The 22802-nt window shown below is 31.7% G+C and overlaps 1 protein-coding gene, 1 non-coding gene and 1 pseudogene across 7 annotated transcripts; 1 reads left to right on the plus strand and 2 right to left on the minus strand.

Annotated features, from left to right (window-relative positions):
* Positions 1 to 1073: 1073 nt before the first annotated feature.
* On the minus strand, positions 1074 to 3806 carry LOC105778628 (uncharacterized). Of its 6 annotated transcripts, none has more exons than XM_052621908.1 (6): positions 3584 to 3806; positions 3427 to 3488; positions 3207 to 3314; positions 2964 to 3101; positions 2427 to 2517; positions 1074 to 1272 (listed from the first exon to the last, which is right to left on the minus strand). In XM_052621908.1, the coding sequence occupies exons 2-6, from the start codon at positions 3469 to 3471 to the stop codon at positions 1175 to 1177; spliced, it is 480 nt and encodes a 159-aa protein (XP_052477868.1). In that variant the 5' UTR covers positions 3472 to 3488; positions 3584 to 3806; the 3' UTR covers positions 1074 to 1174. The 6 variants fall into 6 exon arrangements, with proteins under 6 accessions (XP_052477868.1, XP_052477867.1, XP_012457808.2 ...); XM_052621907.1 differs by having other exon boundaries at positions 3415 to 3488; XM_012602354.2 differs by lacking the exon at positions 1074 to 1272 and adding an exon at positions 1305 to 1951 and having other exon boundaries at positions 3415 to 3488.
* Positions 3807 to 13061: 9255 nt separating this feature from the next.
* Positions 13062 to 13169, minus strand: LOC128034168 (small nucleolar RNA R71). The gene has a single exon (XR_008190300.1). It is a non-coding gene; the product is annotated as a small nucleolar RNA R71 (small nucleolar RNA).
* A 5077-nt stretch (positions 13170 to 18246) lies between these two features.
* On the plus strand, positions 18247 to 22492 carry LOC128033664 (F-box/kelch-repeat protein At3g06240-like; annotated as a pseudogene).
* The last annotated feature ends 310 nt before the right edge of the window (positions 22493 to 22802 follow it).

Below are 22802 nucleotides of genomic sequence, written 5' to 3' on the forward strand. Positions count from 1 at the left end.
AATGCATCGACAATCACCTATCCTTTTATACATTGTGAGCACTTAGTATTCTATTAAATATTCATGTTGGGGACCCCAGTTTATCATTATCATATTTTATCTTAATCTTTTCAAGTTATTGCGTCGAAAACTACTCTCACAATTTATCTTGTTTCTATCTATTTATTGCACTGACATTGATAGACAAAAGACAACCATCCTCATAGGATTGATATTCGAGAGACTCATACCTATCTACTATACTTGCATCGACAGTGTTCGCTTGCACATTATTGTTGTGACGTTGAATAGCCGATCAAGTGCATAACGATGGATTTTGTAGCAGGGTTACTGTTGTCACTACACCAAAACAGGCTTTTAGCTACGCTTTTTAGGCCTTTAGCGGCGTTTTTTAGCGCCGCTAAAACTATTTGCAGCGCTTTGAGAAGCGCTGCCAAAAACGTCGCTAATGACAGTGTCGCTAACTTTAGCGACCTTTTTTATAAATAAACGCCACTAAAGACCAGGACCTTTAGCGGCCCTTTTCCCACAAACGCCACTAAAGACCAAAACCTTTAGCGGCGCTTTTCCCACAAACGCCGCTAAAGACCAAGACCTTTAGCGGCGCTTTTTCCACAAACGCCGCTAAAGACCAAGACCTTTAGCAGCGCTTACCGGTAAAGACCAAGACCTTTAGCGGCGCTTTTCCCACAAACGCCGCTAAAGACCAAGACCTTTAGCAACGCTTTTCCCACAAACGCTGCTAAAGACCATGGCCTTTAGTAGCACTTTTCACACAAACGCCGCTATATAATAGACCTTTAGCGGCACTTTTCGGAAAACGCCGCTAAAAATATATCATTTAAAAATATAAATTTTTTTAAATAATATTTATTTCTATGATAAATATTATATTATGTTTTAAGGATAAATAAAAAATATTATTTAAATTAAATTTTCTCTGAAAATTTTAACTTTAAAACTAAATATAAATATAAAATTAATAAATTTAAATTTAGAATTTAAAATAATAAATTAATAACACAATTAAAATCCAAAAGCTAGAACACTTAAGTAAAAATACAAATTTAGAATGCAAACTAAAATAAATAATACATATGCAAGGTAATAATATACAATGCATTTTCTTAATCAAGTAAATCTTGGTAATAAAAGATATAATACATTTACTTAATCAAGGAAATCTTGTAATGAACTCAAACCAATGAGCCTTATAGAAAAACTTTTGAGCACGGCTTCGAATTTGAACCGCAAATTTGGCTCCTACATGGTCTGCATGAAAATAAAAGTAACTTAATCTGTTCAAACCATAATGAAAATGGCAAAAATAAGTAAATCAGTTCAACTTTTTAAGATTGTTTTATAATGTTATAGTAAATTATTAAAAAATACATCAAAAAATAATAATAACTCAACTTTTTAAGATTGTTTGTGAAATAAAAAAATGCACACTACTGATATATCTACTCACTTAAGTCAATATAGGTAACCAAAGTTCAATCATATCTGTTGTCTGGACTCGTACATGTAACCAACACTCACACTTGACTAAAAGTGTCATAGATTTGTTATGCAATGTACACAAGTAAAAGAAAAATGATATAAGTTCATCTTTTATTAAATTTGGCACATATCTCAAAGGCAACCGGGCCTCCGGGAATGTTAGAAATCTGAATTTCATCATTGTTTTCTTCATTACCACTTGCAACCAACTTTTGTAAGTATGCACTTTTCGACAGAAGAGGAAACTGCATATACGTTCACAAAGATATAAGTTCGGATTGCATGTAAGATACAATGGAAATATGGAAAGCATTCTAGTAAGGACATTACGCTTGAAGAGAATGCTCGACCATAGACGGAAATTCATGAAAACCGGAAGAAAATGCTTACCTTGTGCAAATAAATCAAATATATATATATATTGCCTTTACCGTTGAAGTCTGAAATCCTTCAACGGAAAACAGCATCTTGGAATCAGTTGAAGAAACCACCAAAACGGTAGACAACAAGCAGCTCTCTATCTTTATTTTATTTTATTTTATTTTTTATTCAAAGAATGGGGAATCAATGAAAAATGATAACAAAAAGATTATAAAAAGAATATAGTAATGAACAATCAAACATCAATTAACCAACAAATTAACAAAAATATCATTCACAAATTGGAACTGAAATCTGAGGAATCTGTCAGAATATATATAATCACAAAAATCTAATAAAAAATATCAATATTCCAACATTCAAGATCAGATTTTTACAGCATGGAAACCAGGAAAATGCCCACAATCAAAAAGATTTTTCAGAATGATAAAACAAATGCAGAAATTACCAAGAAATTTACACCATCATTGAGGAGAATTAAATAGCAAAACTCAAAAAAAAGTAACCAAATTTACACAATAAACCCACCAATAAAAACAAACCTTCATAAGTTGTCTGCAATAAATCAAATATCCTGTTAAGTGTCGCAAGCAGAAGCCTCATTCCTTGTTTATCAAAACCATCAGTGTCATGCTGCATAAACAAAGAATTTTATTTTTTGGAAAAGTTAGAAGGATTTGCAAGGAAGTAACTGATTAAGAAGCAAAGAAAAACAAAGGCAATACAGACATTAACAATGCATGAAAATACATAACTATATAGACATATAGAAAGGTTATAGCTAATCTAATAATGTAAGTTCAGCAAAGTTAAGCAAAGTCAAGCAAGCATGGCCGGTAAGAATGCCATTAACATGAGTTAACGTGTCAAAGGGTAGTTACATATCAATTTTAACCTAAAAAAACTGCCTTCTGATCTTCCTCATCAATGGATTAACGAATTTTACACATGGAAAGTGGGCTGAAAAAATCTACTCGAAACAGCCACCAATATATTTTCAGGCAAGACATTAATCAATAAAAACAAAATACTAATAGTTAGTATTTGCCAAATCCAAATTAAGTGTGTAGGTTTAGTACCTTAATTCCATCAAATGAACCTATTATTAACTCAGCAGGTCTATGCAAAGTCTGTGACAAATCTTCATGCCTCTCCATTGCTTTCCTTATAATGCGGTACAGAGCAAACAGTTTTGATGCAAATTCCTTGTGCACTTTCTGCAAACAATCAAAACCTAAAGCTCTCAATGATGTAAATAAGAATTCAAGACAAAATATTACCAATATTGGTATAACAGTGTCAGTCAAAAACAAGTCATAAACCTTTGACATATGAAGATTCATGTTATCACCATTTGCCAAGGGAATAGTCAATACTCCATCTAAGGGTTTTGTAACATCAGTAGCATATGATCCACCCAACCAAGATGCCTACACATAGATATAAAACCACTGTCACATGTGTATAAAAAAACAACTTGGAAGAAAAACAACACAAATATCAAATAGAGCCTAGAATAAAAAAACTAACAAATTCATTGACCTCTTCTTCACGGTAGTCTCCTAGAGGGTGGTCTAAAGAAATCATGGATAAGTCCTCCCCATCTACAAGAAAATAAATATAATGAACTGCTAATGAACAGATAAGGAAAAGACCTAAGGATTGGTACCCAAAAGCCAAAACCAGGATATCAACAAACCCTTCTATTAGTTTCATCATTTCTTCCAGCGATATGTCTGGGTGATTCTATCCCATCTTCTGGTTTTCTTCTTTGAAGTCTGTTGTGAACGACGTCAATTAACAATGAGACAGGAGATAAGGAAGAGGTGTGAACCCAAGTAGGGTTTGGATCGCAAGAGAGCGGGTGCAGAAGATTGCGCACGACGGAGATGAGCAGAAAAGGGACTAATGAGCGGGTAACCAAAAATTAATTTTTGGGAGTGAGCGGGATTTTGATTACCTTTTATTTGCTTCCACATTTGCGGCGTTTTAAGAAAAAACGCCACTAAAAGATTACATTCATGCTTTGAAACTGCGTCGTTTTGATAAATTTTAATTTATATTTATAGCATTTTTCGGAAAAATTCCAATACATGTTTGCGGCGTTTTTTATCAAAACGCCGGTAATGTCTACTTTTTGCGGCATTTTTCTAAAAACGCCACTAAGAAATTGAAATTCTTCTATTGAAACAGTGTCGTTTTGGGAAATTTTAATACATAGTAATGGCGTTTTTTTGCTGAAAACACCGCTAAAGGTCGCATATTTTTTATATTCAATTATTGTATCTTTCATATAAATTTTACATAAATTAAGAATTATTAAAATTTTAAGTAATATTTAAAAGAATTAGATAATATTATAAATTTTAGTTTTTTATTTCATTTTATTTTGTAATTTTTCTTATAATTTGGTCCTATCCAAATTAAATAATTACCTATATATCCATATCAAATATATCAAATATATCAAATGGTTTAGATTAAATATTTTAAATATAAACTCATTAATTAATTGTATAAAATTGTATCATTTAACAAATCTCAAATAAACCTTAAGCCCTAAATTAATCATTCAATATACATAAAGTCTATCTACTATATATCTCTTAAATAATATAAACTATACTCACAATTTCAATATATTAAATTTATTATTATCTCTTTTACAATTATATAAGAACATATTTAATATATAAAATAAAAAACTAATTAATCTAAACCCTAAACCTTAACCTGACCCTTGAAACCCTAAATCCCTAACTCTTAACCCCTAATCCCTATTTCCTAACCCCTAAACCTTAAATCACAACCCTTAAATCATAATCCTTAATCCATAATCCCTAAATCCATATCTAATCCCCAAACCTTAAAATAGTAACTCCTAAATTGGCATTAAATCTTAAATTAACCATATACCTTAAATCATATAAACCCTAAACTATAATGATAATTAATTAAATATTTTAAAATTAATACTATCTTATCTTTTTCAATTATATGTGAAATTATTTAATATATAAATTAAAAATATATTTAAAATATAAATTAAAAAATAATTAATCTAAACCCAAAACCCTAACCCAACCCATGAATCCTTAAACCTTAAATCCGTAACCATTAACCCTTAAACCCCTAAAAACTTAACCCCTAAACCTTAAATCCCAACCATTAAACCATAATCCCTAAATTCGTACTCCCTAAACCTTAAAATACTAACTCCTAAACCGGTCTTAAATCTTAAATAAATCATATACCTTAAACCAAAAATCCTAAACTATAGTGTTAATTAATTCAATATTTTAAAATTAATACTATCTCTTTTACGATTACATAAGAAATTTTTCAATATATAAATTAAAAATAATCAGTAATCATTTACCCCAAAAACTTTTCAATATATAATTATTTCTAAATGCTATTATTTTTTTCTGAAGATTTTAAATATTCAATTAGAAATAAATTGAATTTTATTTAATTAATATAAATAAATAAATTAAGATAAAATGTTTTTAGTGCCGCTTTTCCAAAAACGCCGCTAAAGCCCCCAGCATTAGCGGCGCTTTTCCAAAAAAGCCGCTAAATCCCTCAGCATTAGCGGCGCTTTCTAAAAAACGCCGCTAAATCCCCAAGCATTAGCGGTGCTTATCCAAAAACGCCCTTAAAGCCCTTAGCATTAGTGGCGCTTATCCAAAAACGCCGCTAAAGCCCCCCGCATTAGCGGCTCTTATCCAAAAACGCCGCTAAAGCCCCCAACATTAGCGGCGCTTTTCCAAAAACGCCGCTAAAGCCCTGAAAGGTAAGAAAACGACGCCGTTGGGCTTTGGTTTTTTGTGGCGTTTTTTCCAGAAACGCCGCTAATGCTCACTTTTAGCGGCGATTTTCAAAAAACGCCGCTAATGCTCCATCTTTAGTGGCGATTTCCATAAAACGCCGCTAATGCTCGATTTTTACCGGCATTTTTTGTCCAAACGTCGCTAAAAGTGCCGCTAAAAGCCTGTTTTGGTGTAGTGTGTCTCTGAACAAAAGAAATGTCATTTAGGTAAGAGTTGATAGACACGGGAAATCATCTCATTTTATCGCTCTTAAAATTGATTGGTAACTTACGAAGCTAGCTAAGGTTTATATTCTAGAAATTGTTAGACTGCACGACATACCTATGTTGATTATCTCTGATCGAGATCCTCGATTTACTTCGAGATTCTGAAAATAGTTGCACAAATCTTTAGGTACAAAACTAAATTTCAGCATTGCTTTTCACCCAAAGACGGACAGACAATCAGAGTGTGTTATTCAGATTTTGGAGGATATGCTTCGAGCCTACGTAATTGATTTTGAAGCGGGCTAGGAACATTATTTACCCTTGGATGAATTTGTGTACAATAACAGTTTCCAATCGAGCATTCAAATGGCTTCGAATGAAACATTATATGGTTCTAGATGTTGAACATATATTTTCTTGTCTGATTTGTATGAAAAGAAAGCTATTGGGCCATAATTGATTTAGGAAATGGAAGATATAGTTAAGGTGATCTGAGATAAATTGAAAATAGTTTTTGATGGACAAAAATCGTTCACGAACCTAAAATGTCGAGACACTAAGTTTTCAGTGGGTGATAAAGTGTTTTTAAAGGTTTCTCTTTTGAAAAGGGTCTTACATTTTGGACAGAAAAGAAAACTAAGTCCTCGTTTTATCGGATCTTATGAAATCACTGAAAGAGTTGGACCAGTTGCGTATCAGTTGACATTAGTAGCAATGTTCCAAAAAATACACGATACTTTTCATGTGTCGATGCTCAGGAGATACTGATCGGATTCGTCTCACGTTATTTTAGTGGAAGAAATTGAGATTCAACCTGACTTGTCTTACGAGGAAGAATCGGTTGAAAGTCTAGCTCGTGAGGTGAAAGAATTGCGAAACAAACATGTTCCTCTCTTGAAAGTTTAGTGGAATAGCCATAGTGTTGAAAAGGTGACTTGGGAGTTGGAAGAGACGATGAGATCTTAGTATCCCCACCTCTTTTCAAGTAAATTTTGGGGACGAAATTTCTTAAGGGGGAGAATTCTAATGACCCAAAAGCCAGTGGTGTCAGAAAGTGTGGTTTTGGAACCTCGATTCTGTAAGCTAGACTCGTAAATATTTTTTGTTAAATATATACTAAGTTATAATTGAAGTGAATTGAAACTAGGTCGGGTAATTTTATCGAATTAGGGCTTAATTAGTGTTTAGGGACTAAAACATAAAAGTGTCAAAAGTTTAATTTGTTAAGGAATATTTATTTGGAACTTTTGTGAGGGCCTTATAAAGTAAATATACCATTTATATGAATATAGTGGACGATGATGTACTCGAAATTCAAGAAAAGTGATAAAATTATAAAAATATAATAAATAAACTAAACTTTTAATAAGAAAAAAAAGGTTAGTGGAAAATACCAAAACCATTTCATCCATTTTTAATTTTCAAATCGAAACTAAGGGAAGAAAGGAGAATAACTTTTGGCAAGAGTTTCTAAGTATTCAAGCTTCAATTTGATTAATCCAATTTAGTGCCTTTCTTGTAATTTTTATGTTTTTGAAATCCCGTTAGTTCAAGCTAGTTGACCCATGTCATAATTTTTGGTGCCACTAAAGATTTTGAATGTTACCATTGTTAGATATTTGAAGCTCTTGGTGATATTTTAATAGATTTTAAGTTTAGTATAGAAAAATGAGTAAATTGTGAAGGTAATTGATTATTTTGTGTAATAGGGATTAAAATGGATAAATTGTGAAATTTGTGGTGTAATTGAGAAATAGGAAGTTCTTTAAGGGCTCTACTGAATTTGATATAAGATTTGGGGTTAAATGTAAAAATTATGTTAGTCGATTTTAGGGACTAAATTGAATAAAATGTAAAAGTTGCAAAATTTAGAAATTGAATGTGAAAATAGTTGAGTATTGATGAAATACTTTGTTTGTTTTAATTCACAGCTAACATAAACCCTGAATTCCTCAAAAAAGAAAGGAAAAGACAAAGTCGTCAACGAATAGCTCGGAGTTCACGGTTTCTATCCCACCCTACCTCTTGTACGTTCTTGACAACCATCTTTGTCTCAATAGAGTCTTTCAGTGACCTGTTTTGGTCCTCTTTCACATTACTTGGAAAAAGTGAGCCACCGGTTCATGTACAAGATATTATCATTACTTCTTGGACAATTAGACACCCAACCTGTAATCGTAACAACCCAATTGCAAGAGTGGAGCTCTACCAACTGAGCTATATCCCCCGAGCCAAGTGGAGCATGCATGAAGGAGTCAGATGCTTCTTCTATTCTTTTCCTTGGCGTAGCTGGGCAATCTTAGACTTGAACCAAGACATATTGAATTATTTATACACGGTGAGATTATGAGGTGAGGTTTCTTGTTCTATTGATATGATTTGAATTGATTGAATATTATGAGGATCCTTCTTACAATATATATATCTAGTTTCCCTTTAATGGATCTCGACAAATGTAATTTATATCCAGAGTTTCTTTTAATAAATGACCTACAAAGTTTGAGAAAAATAAATGAGAATCCTATACAAATATTATTTGACAAGTCAATTCAGTTGGCTCCTAACCAGATCACATTACAAAACCCAACTAGCACAATTCTTAGACAAACTAGGCGTACTGTAAATTTGGCGATAACTCACACCTTGCTTACTCTTTCCTTGACACATTCTTTTCTTAAATAGCAGAATAACCTGAGACAAAATCCCTAATTACTTATACGACGGGTACTATACGCCAAAGAGGTAATTTCACACTTACACACCATATCTGGGGTGTGATACTGACCGTTATGCTATGTGCACAAAAAAACAGGCAAAATATTTAACAATCTAATGTAGCTTAACTTCAAGTATACATTTTCGAGTTGTAATATAGAATTTCTTTTACAATGAAATATAGAACATTTCGAGGATTGAACCTAAGAGATTGATAAGGGAAAATGCAAGTGTCAAGTTGATTACTAGTTACGCAACTATTAACATAAAAAAAACTTAGGAATTATTAGTGCAACAAAATAGAAATCATGTTAAGAGTAATTCTAGATTATCAATTGAACATACTAACCTAATATTTCTTAATCTTGCCTTATTCGATGTAAATAATCAAAATGATGGTTGATTGGTTTGTTAATCACTCACTAAGTTAATGAACCTATTTTGATTATATTTTTCTCCACTGCTAACTAGGAATTTTCTCTCGATCTCATCCTAAACTAGGCATTACCACCTAAGATCTCCTCTTGGTCTCACTATTCGATCTTGTTTGTTCTAGATCTTCTACTAGAGGCATCAATTCTAGTGTATTTAACATTTTGATACAATTGAACAAACAATAAACCAAAACATAGATATTAACCTAGATTAGGAATTAACTTGTAAATCAACCATCAATAAAATTCAGCACATGATGAAGCTCAAAATCCAAACAAGCATTTCATTATACAAATGATACACAAATGTAAAAATAATAGTTGAGAAATGTTCATTCATAGATGTAGAAAAAATGGAGTGATAGAGCTTGTGTGATCTTCATTTACAAAGCCTCCAACAAGAGAGAATGAAGAGCAACATCAAAATATTTTTCTATTTTAAAAGAAAAGGAGAGAAAACCTAAATCTATCAACTATTAAAATATAACAAATGATCTAATTGTCTAAAAATTATGTAGAAATGTTATAGGATAAAGGTTTATATAGTAATAAATGGAAAATCTTTTATGCCCCTACTAAAAATCCCCTTTGCAAAGTCTAAGGACATAAAATGACACCAAAATGCCCCTTCAAAATAGCTTCATATATGGGCAGTTATGATTGCATTGCTGAAATTGTGGCAATATGTAGTCGCAACCATGGCCTGTGGTTACAACTGTGACATTCTTATGGTCATGACAATGGAATCTCGATTTCAGGTTCTTTCAAACAATAGAGGTGTGGTCACGATAATGGTTGTGCTTACATAGTTCTCTACACCAATTGAGTGCCTAATCATGCCATCATCCATAGGAACCTATAATGTCATTTTCACACAAGTAAATTCACATTTAAAATGACACAATTTCAATTCTCAAAATATATGGAGAAATACATAAAAATGGCATCTAATATAACTCAAACTATTTATGTAAAAACACACAAAATGACTCTAAATGCAACTTGAAAACAAGTTCCTTAAGTGCTAATTTATCATATCAATCCAAGACACATCAAATTTCCTCACACTTAAACCTTTTTTTGTCCTCAAGCAAACTATACATACAATACGCAAAGGACAACCCTTAAATTGTAGTTATTACTAGATCATGTTATAATTTACCATTGACAAGACAAATAGGAGACTACATATTCAAGTCAAGATTAATTACTAGTTAATTCGAACTCTTTAAGATAAATCAATCTTATTTTACAAAGTTAAAAGACCAATAGACTAGAGGTAAATTGTGTTCTCGTTTGTGTTAATCCATCAAAGCATATGAAATAGAAGCTTTATGTATAATCAAATACAAATTACAAGTTTTCATACATTCAAACATGAACATTCATGAAAGTCATCTAATAGAGATGTCAAATTCACATTGAACTTCTCGACTTGTAATGTTATGAGGCTTGGGACGATTCAGATAAAGAATAAAATGTTAACTCAAAATGGGTTCCAAGCACTAAAAATAGTTAAGCATATAACATTGTTCCCATTTCTTTTCCAGTATATTGATAAGGCTCACCTCCTTTTCTCTCCTGCTCTAATTGTAAACTCGAAATTATATAGGATTTTCTAGTATTTTTTACCATTTATTTACTTGAAAATAATATTAATCTTAAGTATTTGATAATTAATTAAGTGAATTTTTCTTAAATGTTAATAATGGACATCAATTTATAAAGTATGTGAATTTGTGCCTTTTTATATGATTTTGTGCATGAAATTAAAGTATTTCATGTTATTTATTAATATGTTAAATTTACTAAAGCAGTGGGACCATAAAGTTGAGCTTATTATAATGTTGCAAGGAAATGAGCTATTATTCTCATGTGTTGGACGGCAAGACCAAGCTTAATGGGTCATCAAGATGCCACCTTGACCTAATAAAAAAAGAAGATACATGTTCAAGTCTACAAGCTAGTTGTGTCATTAACTGTCCAATTCAAGAGAAGAGAGGCCCAATTCGACAACCACAATTAGGTAGCCAAGAAAACAATTTTGGGACAATTATTTAAAGGTCATCACACTTGGAATAACATTGGAAATCGGCACACAAGATTTGCTTGAGATACCGTCACCTCTTTTATGATTCAAGCATGAAATCATGCTTGAATCAAGCAACCAAACCACCTTCTCTTCCATATTTCATGGCCGACCATAGGAGGGAGAAATCCAAGGGATTGTTGCTACAATTTTTAGTAAACTCTCCCACCTACTTCAAGTATAAATACCACACCTATCTCACCTTTTCAATCATCCCTTACTCATCCCTTCATCTCTTATTTTCACAAAATTCTTCATTCCCTCTCTTTCTCTCTTCATCCACCATGCCTACCATTCCATTTTTCCCTTAGTTTTAGCCAACAAAAGCCTTGAAGAGATCATCTCTTGGCCGACCACCTTGAGGATCCATTAGGAAAGGTGCAACAGGAGGAGCAGAGGAAAACACCTTCAATTAGAGCCCGCGAGACTGCCGACTTGAAATAGAGTTTATTCTTCCCATTCTTGATGTTTTAAATTAATTATGTTTGCAATGTGTTTTGTGATCTTGACATAAAAAATGGTAGCTTAAATCTATTTAGCTAGGTTAATTGCATTAATTCAATGAGATTGGTTTGATTCATGTATAAAATGTTTGTGCCTCAGTCGATCAAGTTTTCAAATAAATTCAAGTATGTATTTCGTTCATACATTATTGGATGCATTAGAATTAGTTGAGCGATCCTGACCAGATGATGGCTAGTGGACGCAATAATTGAAAAGTGCATGCTTAATTTAGATCCTAACCCGACTAAATTGAAGGTTCATAATAACTTTAACAAGCTCTATTATCTTGCATAGTTTTTAAATTTATGTGATTAAACTGTTTCAAACCTAACCCGTCCCTGTGACTTCACATAAATACTAAGAAACCCTTAATTTAATATGATTAGTAAAATGCATGTTTCACTAAGTAGAAGATTCCGAAAGGACTTAATTTGGTTTCCAAACTCATGAAGATCGAGTTGCCATGGAATGTTTTCCAAAAACTATTAAGCATGATGAAAATAAATCAAGTTGATTAATGTAGTTATCCTAGCCTATTCATGTTATTAATTGTTGAAGTTGTGTTTTTGCTACTAAATTCATTCATTAATTTAGATAATTTGCATACTTAGATTAAAATTGCATTAGGGATAAATTTTGGATCTAATTAAATTAATCTAGTTTAATCATCATCACTCAAATTATTGTGTTTTTATCACCAAATTGTTAACTTCTAATTACTTGAATGATCACGTACACTTGCACAAAATAAACGTTAGAAGTTTTTGGCTCCATTGCCAGGGACTGTTGCCCTAATCATTCTTTGTGAAATTATTTTTCCAGTTTGGTTTTTATCTAACTTCTAAGTCTACTAACTTATTCTTTTAATTTTTTGTGATTTATTTGAAGGTGTTTATGAGCATAGATCAAATCATCGATTTATTACCTATAGACCCTGAGATCGAGCGAACGTTTAGACAGAGAAGACTAGAGAGATCAGCTCAAAGGCAAGTGGAGATGGTCCTTGGAAATTAAAATGATGGACAAGGTAATAGAGTCGATCATGTGCACAATTCCACTTTTCAATGAATTAAATTCAGGAATTAGGAGGCCAGATATTGAGGCACCGTAATTCGAATTGAAATTGGTGATGTTTCAAATGCTTTAACGGTGGGCTAGTTCAGTGGTATGCCCATGGAAGATCCACATCTTCACCTTCGATTATTCATGTAGGTGAGTGATTCATTTAAAATAGTTGGTGTTACTGAAGATGCATTGAGGTTGAAGTTGTTTCTATACTTGTTGCAAGATCGAGCACGATCATGGATGAATTTGTTGCCACCAAGTTCAATATCTACTCGGCAAGATTTAGCAAAAAGGGTTTTGGTTAAGTATTTTCCATCGAGTAAGAATGCCAAGTTGCGAAATGAGATAACCATTTTTTCACAATTGGATGATGAATCCTTGTACGAGGCATGAGAGGGATTCAAAAAATTACTTTGTAAGTGCCCTCATCATGGGAATTCACATTGTATCCAGTTGGAGACAATCTATAATGGTCTCAACGCACACACAAGATTGATGGTAGGTGCTTCTGCGAATGGTGTGATTTTGTCTAAGTCTTATGATGTGGCTTACGAGATCATTGAGAATATCGCTAGCAGCAACTATCAATGGCCAACAAATCAAGCAAATTTAGGAAGAAGAGTAGCCGGAGTGCACGACGTGGACACACTAACATCACTCTTAACTCAGGTATCTTTTATTTCCTCAATGTTAAAATAGTTTACCACTAATGGTTCTAATAATTTTGCAGCCCAATCACCAAGTCAATATGATTTTGTTTCTTGCGTATATTGTAAGGATGACCATTATTTCGAGAATTGTCCTTCAAACCCTGAGTATGTTTTTTACGTAAGGAATCAGTCTCAAAATAGAAGTTAACAAGGACCACAGTCCAACTTCTATAATAATTCGTGGCGTAATCATCCAAATTTTTCTTGGAGTAACTAAGGAAATGGACCGAACAAAACCTACATGCAGCATAGGCCCAACCAATCTCAAGGGTTTAACCAACAAGCTTAAACACGTTTGATATACCAATCACTCTACATTTCACATTTCCATTTTAAGTGTTCATTTCAAATGTCCCCTCTTACATATCTAATCTATATAAAAATTTCATATAACACCTCATATAATTATTTACATATATCTAATTCATACAATTATTTTGTTTATCTGTAACTGATTCATATATCCATTCCATATATCTATTTCTATATAACTAATTCTTATAATCATTTCACATACCCATTTCATATAAACAATTCATATAATCATTTCGTATAGCCATTCCAAAGTGTTAAAATTAACACAACATGATTCAACAATTACAAGTCAGTAAACAACAATATATGGATATTCAGAATTTGTATTTTTATCTATTTTAACGAAACAATTTAACATTGTGCAATCTTTGTTTTTCCGATAGAACTTTGTAAAACAACTCAATACACAAGTCCAGAAAACAGATGATGCTCATTGGAGCTAATCGTATTCAGAAATATGTGTCAGGTTACCGTCTGGGCTAAACCAATGACAACACAAAAAAAATAGTCTGGCCAGGACTATATATATCCATGTAAGGTTTACCAGTCTAGGCTAAACCTTTAAAACAACAACATATTACAAGTTCTGGCTAAATCTATGTCACATGTATATTCATGTCTACAAAAAGGGCTAGAGCTCGGTCCAGAACGGAAATCATTAAGAAATCTCATGTATGAGACTTTTACTCGGTCTATCGGAATTATCACAGAATTCAATTTAATACCAAATAAATTGATTTCCATTTTAGCAATATATATAATTAACCACATTTAATAACAATTTGTAACTACGAAAAGAAGAACAAACCCACACCAAAACGATTACTACTTGACAACTTTTTCTTTCCCGCGGTTAACGACCAACCAATTTGTTTCTTGATCTATATATAATAATTTAACTCAATTAAACAATTCAAATATCATAAAATATTTAAAATTCACATGTTTGAAATTTTATCAATATTTTACCCTAAACTTTTACCTTTTATTCAATTTAGTCTCTAAACCTGACACGTTCAAATCTACCACAATTAAGCCTAAAACCCAACTAGCTAAATTTTTATTTATTCATCTACCCATAATTATTGAAATTTCACAAGAATTTCATTCTAAAATTATTATTTTATCAATTTAGTCACTAAATTTAAAATTAACCAAAATCATTTTACAAAATAGTCCTATTTAACTATAATGCTTAATAATCTATCCTCAACCTTTCAAAGCATCACAAATTCATCAATGACATAATTCAAAATATTTGACAGTTTCACAAATTAGTCCATGAATTAGCTAGATTGAGCTACAACAAAATCAAAAACATAAAAATTACAATAAACGAACCTTAAATATGGTCACGTTGATGTGACCACGTCCCAAGCACCACCAAGCTTGAATCTTGTTTCCCTCGAGCTCCCAAAGGGACCAATGACTCGAGTTAGGTCCAAGCAAATTCATGAAGCTATTTTAGCTTTATTGTTCAAGTTTTGGAAGGAGAATCAGCTCGTTGAAGATGGGGAAGCTCGATCCAACTCCTTGAAGAAACCATGCACCTTAGTGCAAGCTAATTTCAGCTCAATTCCAGCTCCCTTAGCTCAATTCGACTTCAATCACTCACTTGAGCTCAATTCCACCTATTTGAGCTCAATTTAGCTTCTTTCCACTCGTTAATTTTATTATTTGAATAATTTGAGTGATAGTTATATTTTAATTATTTTTACTACAAACTCATAACCGAATTTTCTAGCTCAATTCAAACTCATCAAGAATTTTGACTATCATTGAGCTAGCAATTTATTATTAATTATATTTTATTTATGTCTTTATTTTAATTTGTTAAATATGTCTTGATATTATTTAATTTAAGTGAATGTACCTTGAATCTAATTTGTTTATATCTTTTGTAGGTACATCCACATGTGGGAACACAATTAATGAGGATTCATGAACATTTCTGGTTCAATGTATGTTCGGGTACATGCATGACTACCTACAACGAATGGTTGCCTTAAAGATGATGCATGAATGATTCAATACAATGAATGGAAGAGTGCATGAATATCCACCTACATGCATCGGTTGCTGACCATTGAATTTCCTATGCACCTATTCGCCAAAAGACATCTTTTGAAGTGTCCATTCACACCTTGGCGAATCTAGACAAAGCTATTGACATCCCATGCATTCATCAGCCCTCAAGTACATTTCCTTACTCATGAAGTTGGCCATTGAACATCCATACACCGAATTTGGACATCACTTTTAATGGATACATTTCTAGTTTAGTTTTACACATTTAAAGTCAATTACTTAGTCTTTAAGCTTGTTTAGTATGACTATTCGGCTATCATCTGAACTCTATAAATAGTTCATTTCTCTTTGTAAAAAGGTTAGACATTTCTGATTATTAAACTTATTGTGAGGTTATCTCCAATCCGATTTCGTTTGAGTCTCGTCTGACTTATCTAGCTCGCTAGTGGCGTCAACCCGGCTTCTTGAACTTATCACCATCCTGGTGTGGCGTTCATCCACCTTTTCATACATTTGGTTCCTACCTCTCTATAGGTAACGGGTCAAGGTCCATCTTCGACTTCCATTAAACCCACCTTAAGCAATATAAGTCCCGGGCAATACTTTACATAGTATTGAATCGTTCTTCGTTTGAGTTCAATTTCCATTCCATTTTATCTATCTACTTAAACTTTATTTTCTTTGTTAAACCGAACCTATCCATTCTCCAAACCAAGCCATTTTTTGAACCCTTTTAATTACTTCCGCTTAAAACAACTCCATAAAGTTATCTCCGCTCGACATCAACCAATACTTCTCGTCGACGATCGGGCAACTTAAGTGAACTCGACTCCATCAACCGAGCCGGATCACATCACACGTGCAAGGGCGGAAAGCACCAATTAGTTAACAATAGCTTCCTCTCTTATTTTTAGCATTCGGTCAAGAGAATAAAAAATGGGGAAAGAAAATGACCATATTCTTTTTATGTTTCAATTAAATTTTACTTAATTATTATTATAATTTAACATATAATAATTAAAACATAGCCAATCCACTTACTATTAAAAAGTGGTAAATTGCCCTTTAAAACCTTTAAAAAATTACTAATTAAGAATCTATGTTAATAAAAATCAATAGTCACCAACTTTTATAATTTTTACGATTTAGTCCTTTTACTAAATTAATTATCTAAACGTTAAAATTTTTGAACAAAACTTTAATACAACTATATAACCATTCGTAAATATTTAATAAAAATATTTGTTAGATTGATTTATAGAAACAAGGTCTCAATACCTTGTTTTCCAAAACCACTTGACTTAAGAGAAAAACCACTTAAACTTAACTATTCATTCAAATAACAAAAAATATCAAATTAAAATTTAATATAATACTATATTTGACTCGCAAATATTAAATAATAATATTTACAAACTCACTCATTGGATTTGTGGCCCTGAAATCACTATTTTTGACACCTCTAAAAAATAGGCTATTACACCAAAACCGCCAAGTCCATGCGAACAGCATTGTAGTTGTATCATGCATATAGATGAGCACCCTTAGAGGCCACACCTCGGGGTTCAACTAATTGTAATTTTATCAAAATTTTATGTTTCAAGTCACTATATAAATATATATACATTCTTAGTAAGGCAAAATGATTGTAAGAACCTTAGTAAATGTAGCACTACAACAAAACACTCCTAAGACGACACTTTTGGCCCGACACTTTCCTAAGTGTTGGGATGGACCTGTCAACATAAGCTTTGGCCAACTCTTTGATAAGAGTCGGGATATGCATGCCTAAGGCCACGTTTAAATAAGGGTTGGCTTTGTCCTCCACTATGCCAACTTTTGTTATACCTTTCCCAACTATATAAAAGCTTGGCCATATAAAAAGCCTAAGACGGCTCTTTTTGGACTACGCCGACCCTTTTTTGGGTTGTTTAAATTTGTACCTTTAAGAAACTCTTTTGAGTGTTGGCAAAATCTAATCATATCCCGACTTTTAGGAAGAGATGAAAAAATATTAACCTATCCCAACTTTTATTTTCGTTGGCAAATATTTTATCTAACCCAACCTTTTTTTTGTTTCCTTTGTCTGCTCATGATTTATCCCAACCTCTTTTTTTTGTAGAAAAATATTTGGCCTACCCAACATTTTTTTTGTCAAAAAATATTTGGTCTAGCCCAACCTTTTTTTGTTGTCTTTATCTTCTCATGAACTATTATTATTGAATGAATATAATTTAAATATTTAACAATTTTTCCAACGAAGCATTGACTAAATTGTATATTTGAGTCTCATGTTCTATAAATGTTATATTCTCTCCATAATAAAAAATATTAAAAAATTAGTTATAGTATAAAAGTATAGGGTTAAATTATATTAAATTAAAGTATAAGATCAAATTCTAAATTTGATCATGATAGAAGGATCAAAAATAAAATTTCACCATTCTTCAGATCAGTCAAACTTCACTTCTCGCAAGCAGCTTCCGCTACAGGGAAAATAATAATGGAGGCAGCGAGAACTATAAAGGATGTTTCTCCCCATGAGTTAGTGAATGCCTACATTGCCCATCTCAAACACTTTGACAAGTTTTGCTTTTAGAAACTTTTAAAAGAAATAGAGGCTTGCTTGTATATTTGAATGCTTTTTGTTTTTTTAACTATTTTTAGAGTTTTAGGCCTAGTGTGAAAAATAGGGTAAGAGGTGAGGGAGAGAGTAAGAGGAGCAGCGACCGGCGAGAGAGATGGCATGAGCGTTATGGGGAGCAAGAGTGATGGAGATAGTGAAGAAGCACAATAGTGGTCACGTTTGGAAGATATTTAACCTCACTTCCACTCGCAAAGCCAACGACAAGAAGTGTCTCCATCGCGTTTGGCAAGTCATTTTATCTATACTTTGCTTCATTTCATCTATCTTTTCTAATTATTTCCCCTTTTGGGTATTCAATATTTTCCATAAAAATTGGTTCTTTAGAGTAATTGAAATCATGAATAAAGAAAGAAGAATTCAGCAGCAATCACCGGTTGCAGCTGAAATCCCTCTTTTTCCCCAAGAAATCATGGTGGAAATCTTTTTAAGATTACTCGTCAAATTGCTTTGCCAATTCAGATGTGTCTCAAAACAATGGCTTTCTTTTATATCAGATCTCCTTTTAGCCAAATCCCACCTCAAAAAACCATTAAGAATGATAGTTTTTATTCTCAGAGGAAAAGAGTAACCATTTCCTCAAACAATTTGTACTCTTTTGAATATGAATCAATCGGTAGAAATTGTAGTTTTGATGAGAATTTGGTAGCTTTAGAGCTTGATTATCCTTTGAAAGACGGGCCAAATGGATTAGCTGAGTTATTAGATTATGGTAGAGATGGTTTTATGTAATGTGAAAGAAGTGAAGAAGGTAATGATGAATTTCCAGTAATGGTGAAGTTAAATTTTCCATTTTGTGTGAACCAAAAGAATGGCTGATATCTTAGGTTCTTGTAATGGTTTGGTTTGGTTTGTATTTCCCCAGATGAAGATACCCTTTTTTTTTGTTTAATCCTTCCATTACAGAATCCAAGAGAATCCTAGACCCACCTTCGAATTTTGTTCCGAATGATTGGAGTGTTTACGGTTTCGGTTTTAATTTTGTTAAGGATGATTATAAGGTAGTGAAAGTAGGTTGTGGAACTGTTTGTGTTTACTAATTGAGAACTTATTCTTGGAGGATTGTTTGTAGTTTAAAAACATTATTTAAATTTCTCACACTAGGTTGTCTACTTACCATGAATTTATAGTCATGGTGGCACTTGGATAAGAGAATCATCATATATCGTCTTTTCTTTTTCAAAGAATTAAATGGTAACAATATACATTATTTGAATGATAAAATGTTTGATTTACATATTTATGTGAAACTCTTTGCATATTTTTAGCTACTATTTGGTGTTCTTTTGTTGTTCTTTTGCTTTTTTGCTCTACAGTTAGCTTTATGAAAAATTAGAAAAGTTACAAAAAAAAAATTGAGGCCTTAATTAGGTTCTTATTTTGTTTTTGTGGAACAAATTGATAGACCAGTCTGAACAATGGGGTTGAACCAATTGAATCAGAAATTATGTTCATTCAATAATAATAGTTCTTTCTCTTTTTATTTGTTCTTTAAATTTCTTAAATGAAAGTGGAAATTTTTGCAAACGCACTCTATGAAAGATGAATTTGTTTTGAGGTAATTTCTTCGCTTTCTATATATAATTCATCTATATGAAATCTAATGTATATGTTTTTTGTGATTGATGAATGAGAAGATGGTGATGAGTTTAATTTTTTTAATTCATCTATATGAAATCTTATGTATATGTTGCTTCCTGCTAGTTTATCTTTTGAACATGTTTTGGTCTTTTGGTAATTGGATTTAGTGAAGAGAATAGTTATGTAACAGACCATTTTCCAGTGGTTTTGGGACCATAATTTCGAAGTGTCGGTTTGTAAATATTCATTATTTAATATTTACGAGGTCACTAGTGTCGTACTAAAATTTGAATAAGAAATTTTGATGTTTAGCTACTTAATTAAAGAAAAAAGACTAAATTGTAAAAGTACAAAAATTTAATTAGTACTAGTTTAATTGGTCAAATGGATGGAAAAGCATTATGGTAGGGAATTGCAATTAAGCCATTTTTCTAGTTAGTGGTTGATTATAAGCCATTTTCATTGATTTTATGTTTAAATTTTATATTATAATTAAATAAAAGTCATTTTGATAATACAATAAAGTGAGAAAGGTTCCATCTTCTTCTTGGTTTATTGTTAAAATCGAAAACCCCATTTTAAACATTAGAGCTTTGATTTTGCTAGTCATGGTGCATGTAGGTATTTTCTTGGTTTATTTATCATGAATTTTAAGTTTTGAGCTAATTGTAATGGAATCTAGCTATTTGGGGGTTAAATTTTGAAATTATCGAAGCATAAAAATTATGTCATTGAAATTTTTGAAGCTTTTTAGTTGTATTTGGTTTGGGTTGAAGCTTGGTGTTGATTTTTATTGAGTTTACAAAGTAATTTTTAATAAATTGTAAATTTAAGGAGTTAATCGTAACTATGTATAATTAGCCTGGTTTCTTTATATTTCATATCAAGTAAGTATCTAAACAAATACTAACACACCTATTACATGCCATATAACCCAAAAGTAAACATTCAAAAACTACCAATAATATCTGGATAGTGTGATTTCTTTGAGTTGATTATCTTCGATGTGTCGTAACTAATGATTATCTTCGATGTGTCGTATCTTTACTTAAAGATGAAGCTTACAATTTGCGGTCAATGTTAATAGCGGTACTACTGAGAGGTAACATCAATTGGGAATTCTTTAAAACAAATTTTAAAAATAAGTATGTTAGCAAAAGATACCTGATTCGAAAAAAAAAGAATTTTTTGAATTGAAACAAGGTAACAAGTCGATAGCTGAGTATGAAAGAGAGTTTGTACATCTCAACAAGTATGCTTTTAAAATCGTGTTGAATGAGGAAGAAATGTGCATTTGTTTTGAAGATGGATTAAATGACGAAATTAAAATGTTGATTGCAGGGATAGAAATACATGAGTTCATTGTTTTGTCTGATCGTGATCAAAAGATGGAGGAAGTTTATAATCTAAAGAGAAAGAGAGATAAAAAGGCTCAAAATTTTGGAAAAAAGAAGCTTTTCTAAGTCTTTTTCTACACCACCGTCAAAGAAATTAAATGAAGATTTTAATCATGTCACTTCACCATTTGGGTTCTTGGGTAAAAATATATCAAGGCAACATGATTCGAAATCTCAAATTAATTTTAATAGCCCATTTTTCAATGGTGTCAGAAACAGTGATTTCAGGACACAATTCTGATGAGTGAGTACATAAAAGTCAAGTGGTTTTGAAAATGAGGTTTTGGGACCTTGTTTTTGTAAATCAAGCTTGTAAATGATTTTAATAAACATTTACGGAGTTACTAAATAGGTATATTAAAGTTTTGTCCAAAAATTTTAACGTTTATATAGTTAATTAAATGAAAAGGACTAAATCGTAATAGTTACTAAAATTAGTTTTATAGGTTTAATTATGGAAAATGACTATAAAAGCATTAATTAAAGGTTTTAAATGGCAATTATACCATATAAATTTGTAGTGGACGATTTGTTCTGGCATGGTATGAGATTTTTGGTCATTTTAAGTTTAAAAATGTAAATTAAATTAAATAAAGTAATAAAAAAATGATGAAAACCATCATCTTCCACTTACCCTTTTTTTTACCACCGAAACAAGAGAAACAAAAACTTGAGAGGCCATTGTTGATAGCTTAAGGTTCGACCAAGTAAGTGTATTTTTATCTCGTTTGTTGTAATTTTTATATTGTTGAGATTATTACAACTAGGTCTAACTAACCCAGGTGTTTATTCGTAAAACTATTAAATGTTTTGAAATGTGTCATTGTTGAATTTGTGAGATTCTTGAAGTTTTATGATAGTTTTGTAAGTTTGGTAACTAAATAAGATTGTTTTGTAAAGTAGTTTTTAGTGAATTTGATGTTTAAGGAGTAAATTGTTAAAGAAGTAAAATTTCTTGGAATTATTTTGAAATTGAGAAATGTATGAGTTATACAAGGATTATAGGAATTTCGGCTAGCTTGGTTTAAGCTTAAATGTGTTCAATTTGATAGTTTCGGGTTTAAAGACTAAACGCATAAAGAGTAAAGTTTAGGGTAAAATTTTAAAAGCTATTAAAAGGCTTAAATACATAAATTTGAGTGATCATGTAGTTTTAATTTATATAATTAAATTAAACTATACTTTAGATCAAGGATCTCAACGATCAAAGGACGTACGAGGAAAAGGAAAAATTATCGATTAGTCCTTGATAGTTGAATCACTTTGATAGGTAAGTTTCTATTGATGTCTTTCGTTATAATTTGAAATAAAATGGTGATAATTATATCTATGTATATTTAGTTGACAATGTAGGAAAGAATTTGGTCTATAAGAAATAGAAATGAAATTTTCTGGAA

Source organism: Gossypium raimondii, chromosome 10 (genome assembly GCF_025698545.1).
Source record: "Gossypium raimondii isolate GPD5lz chromosome 10, ASM2569854v1, whole genome shotgun sequence".
NCBI lineage: Eukaryota > Viridiplantae > Streptophyta > Magnoliopsida > Malvales > Malvaceae > Gossypium > Gossypium raimondii.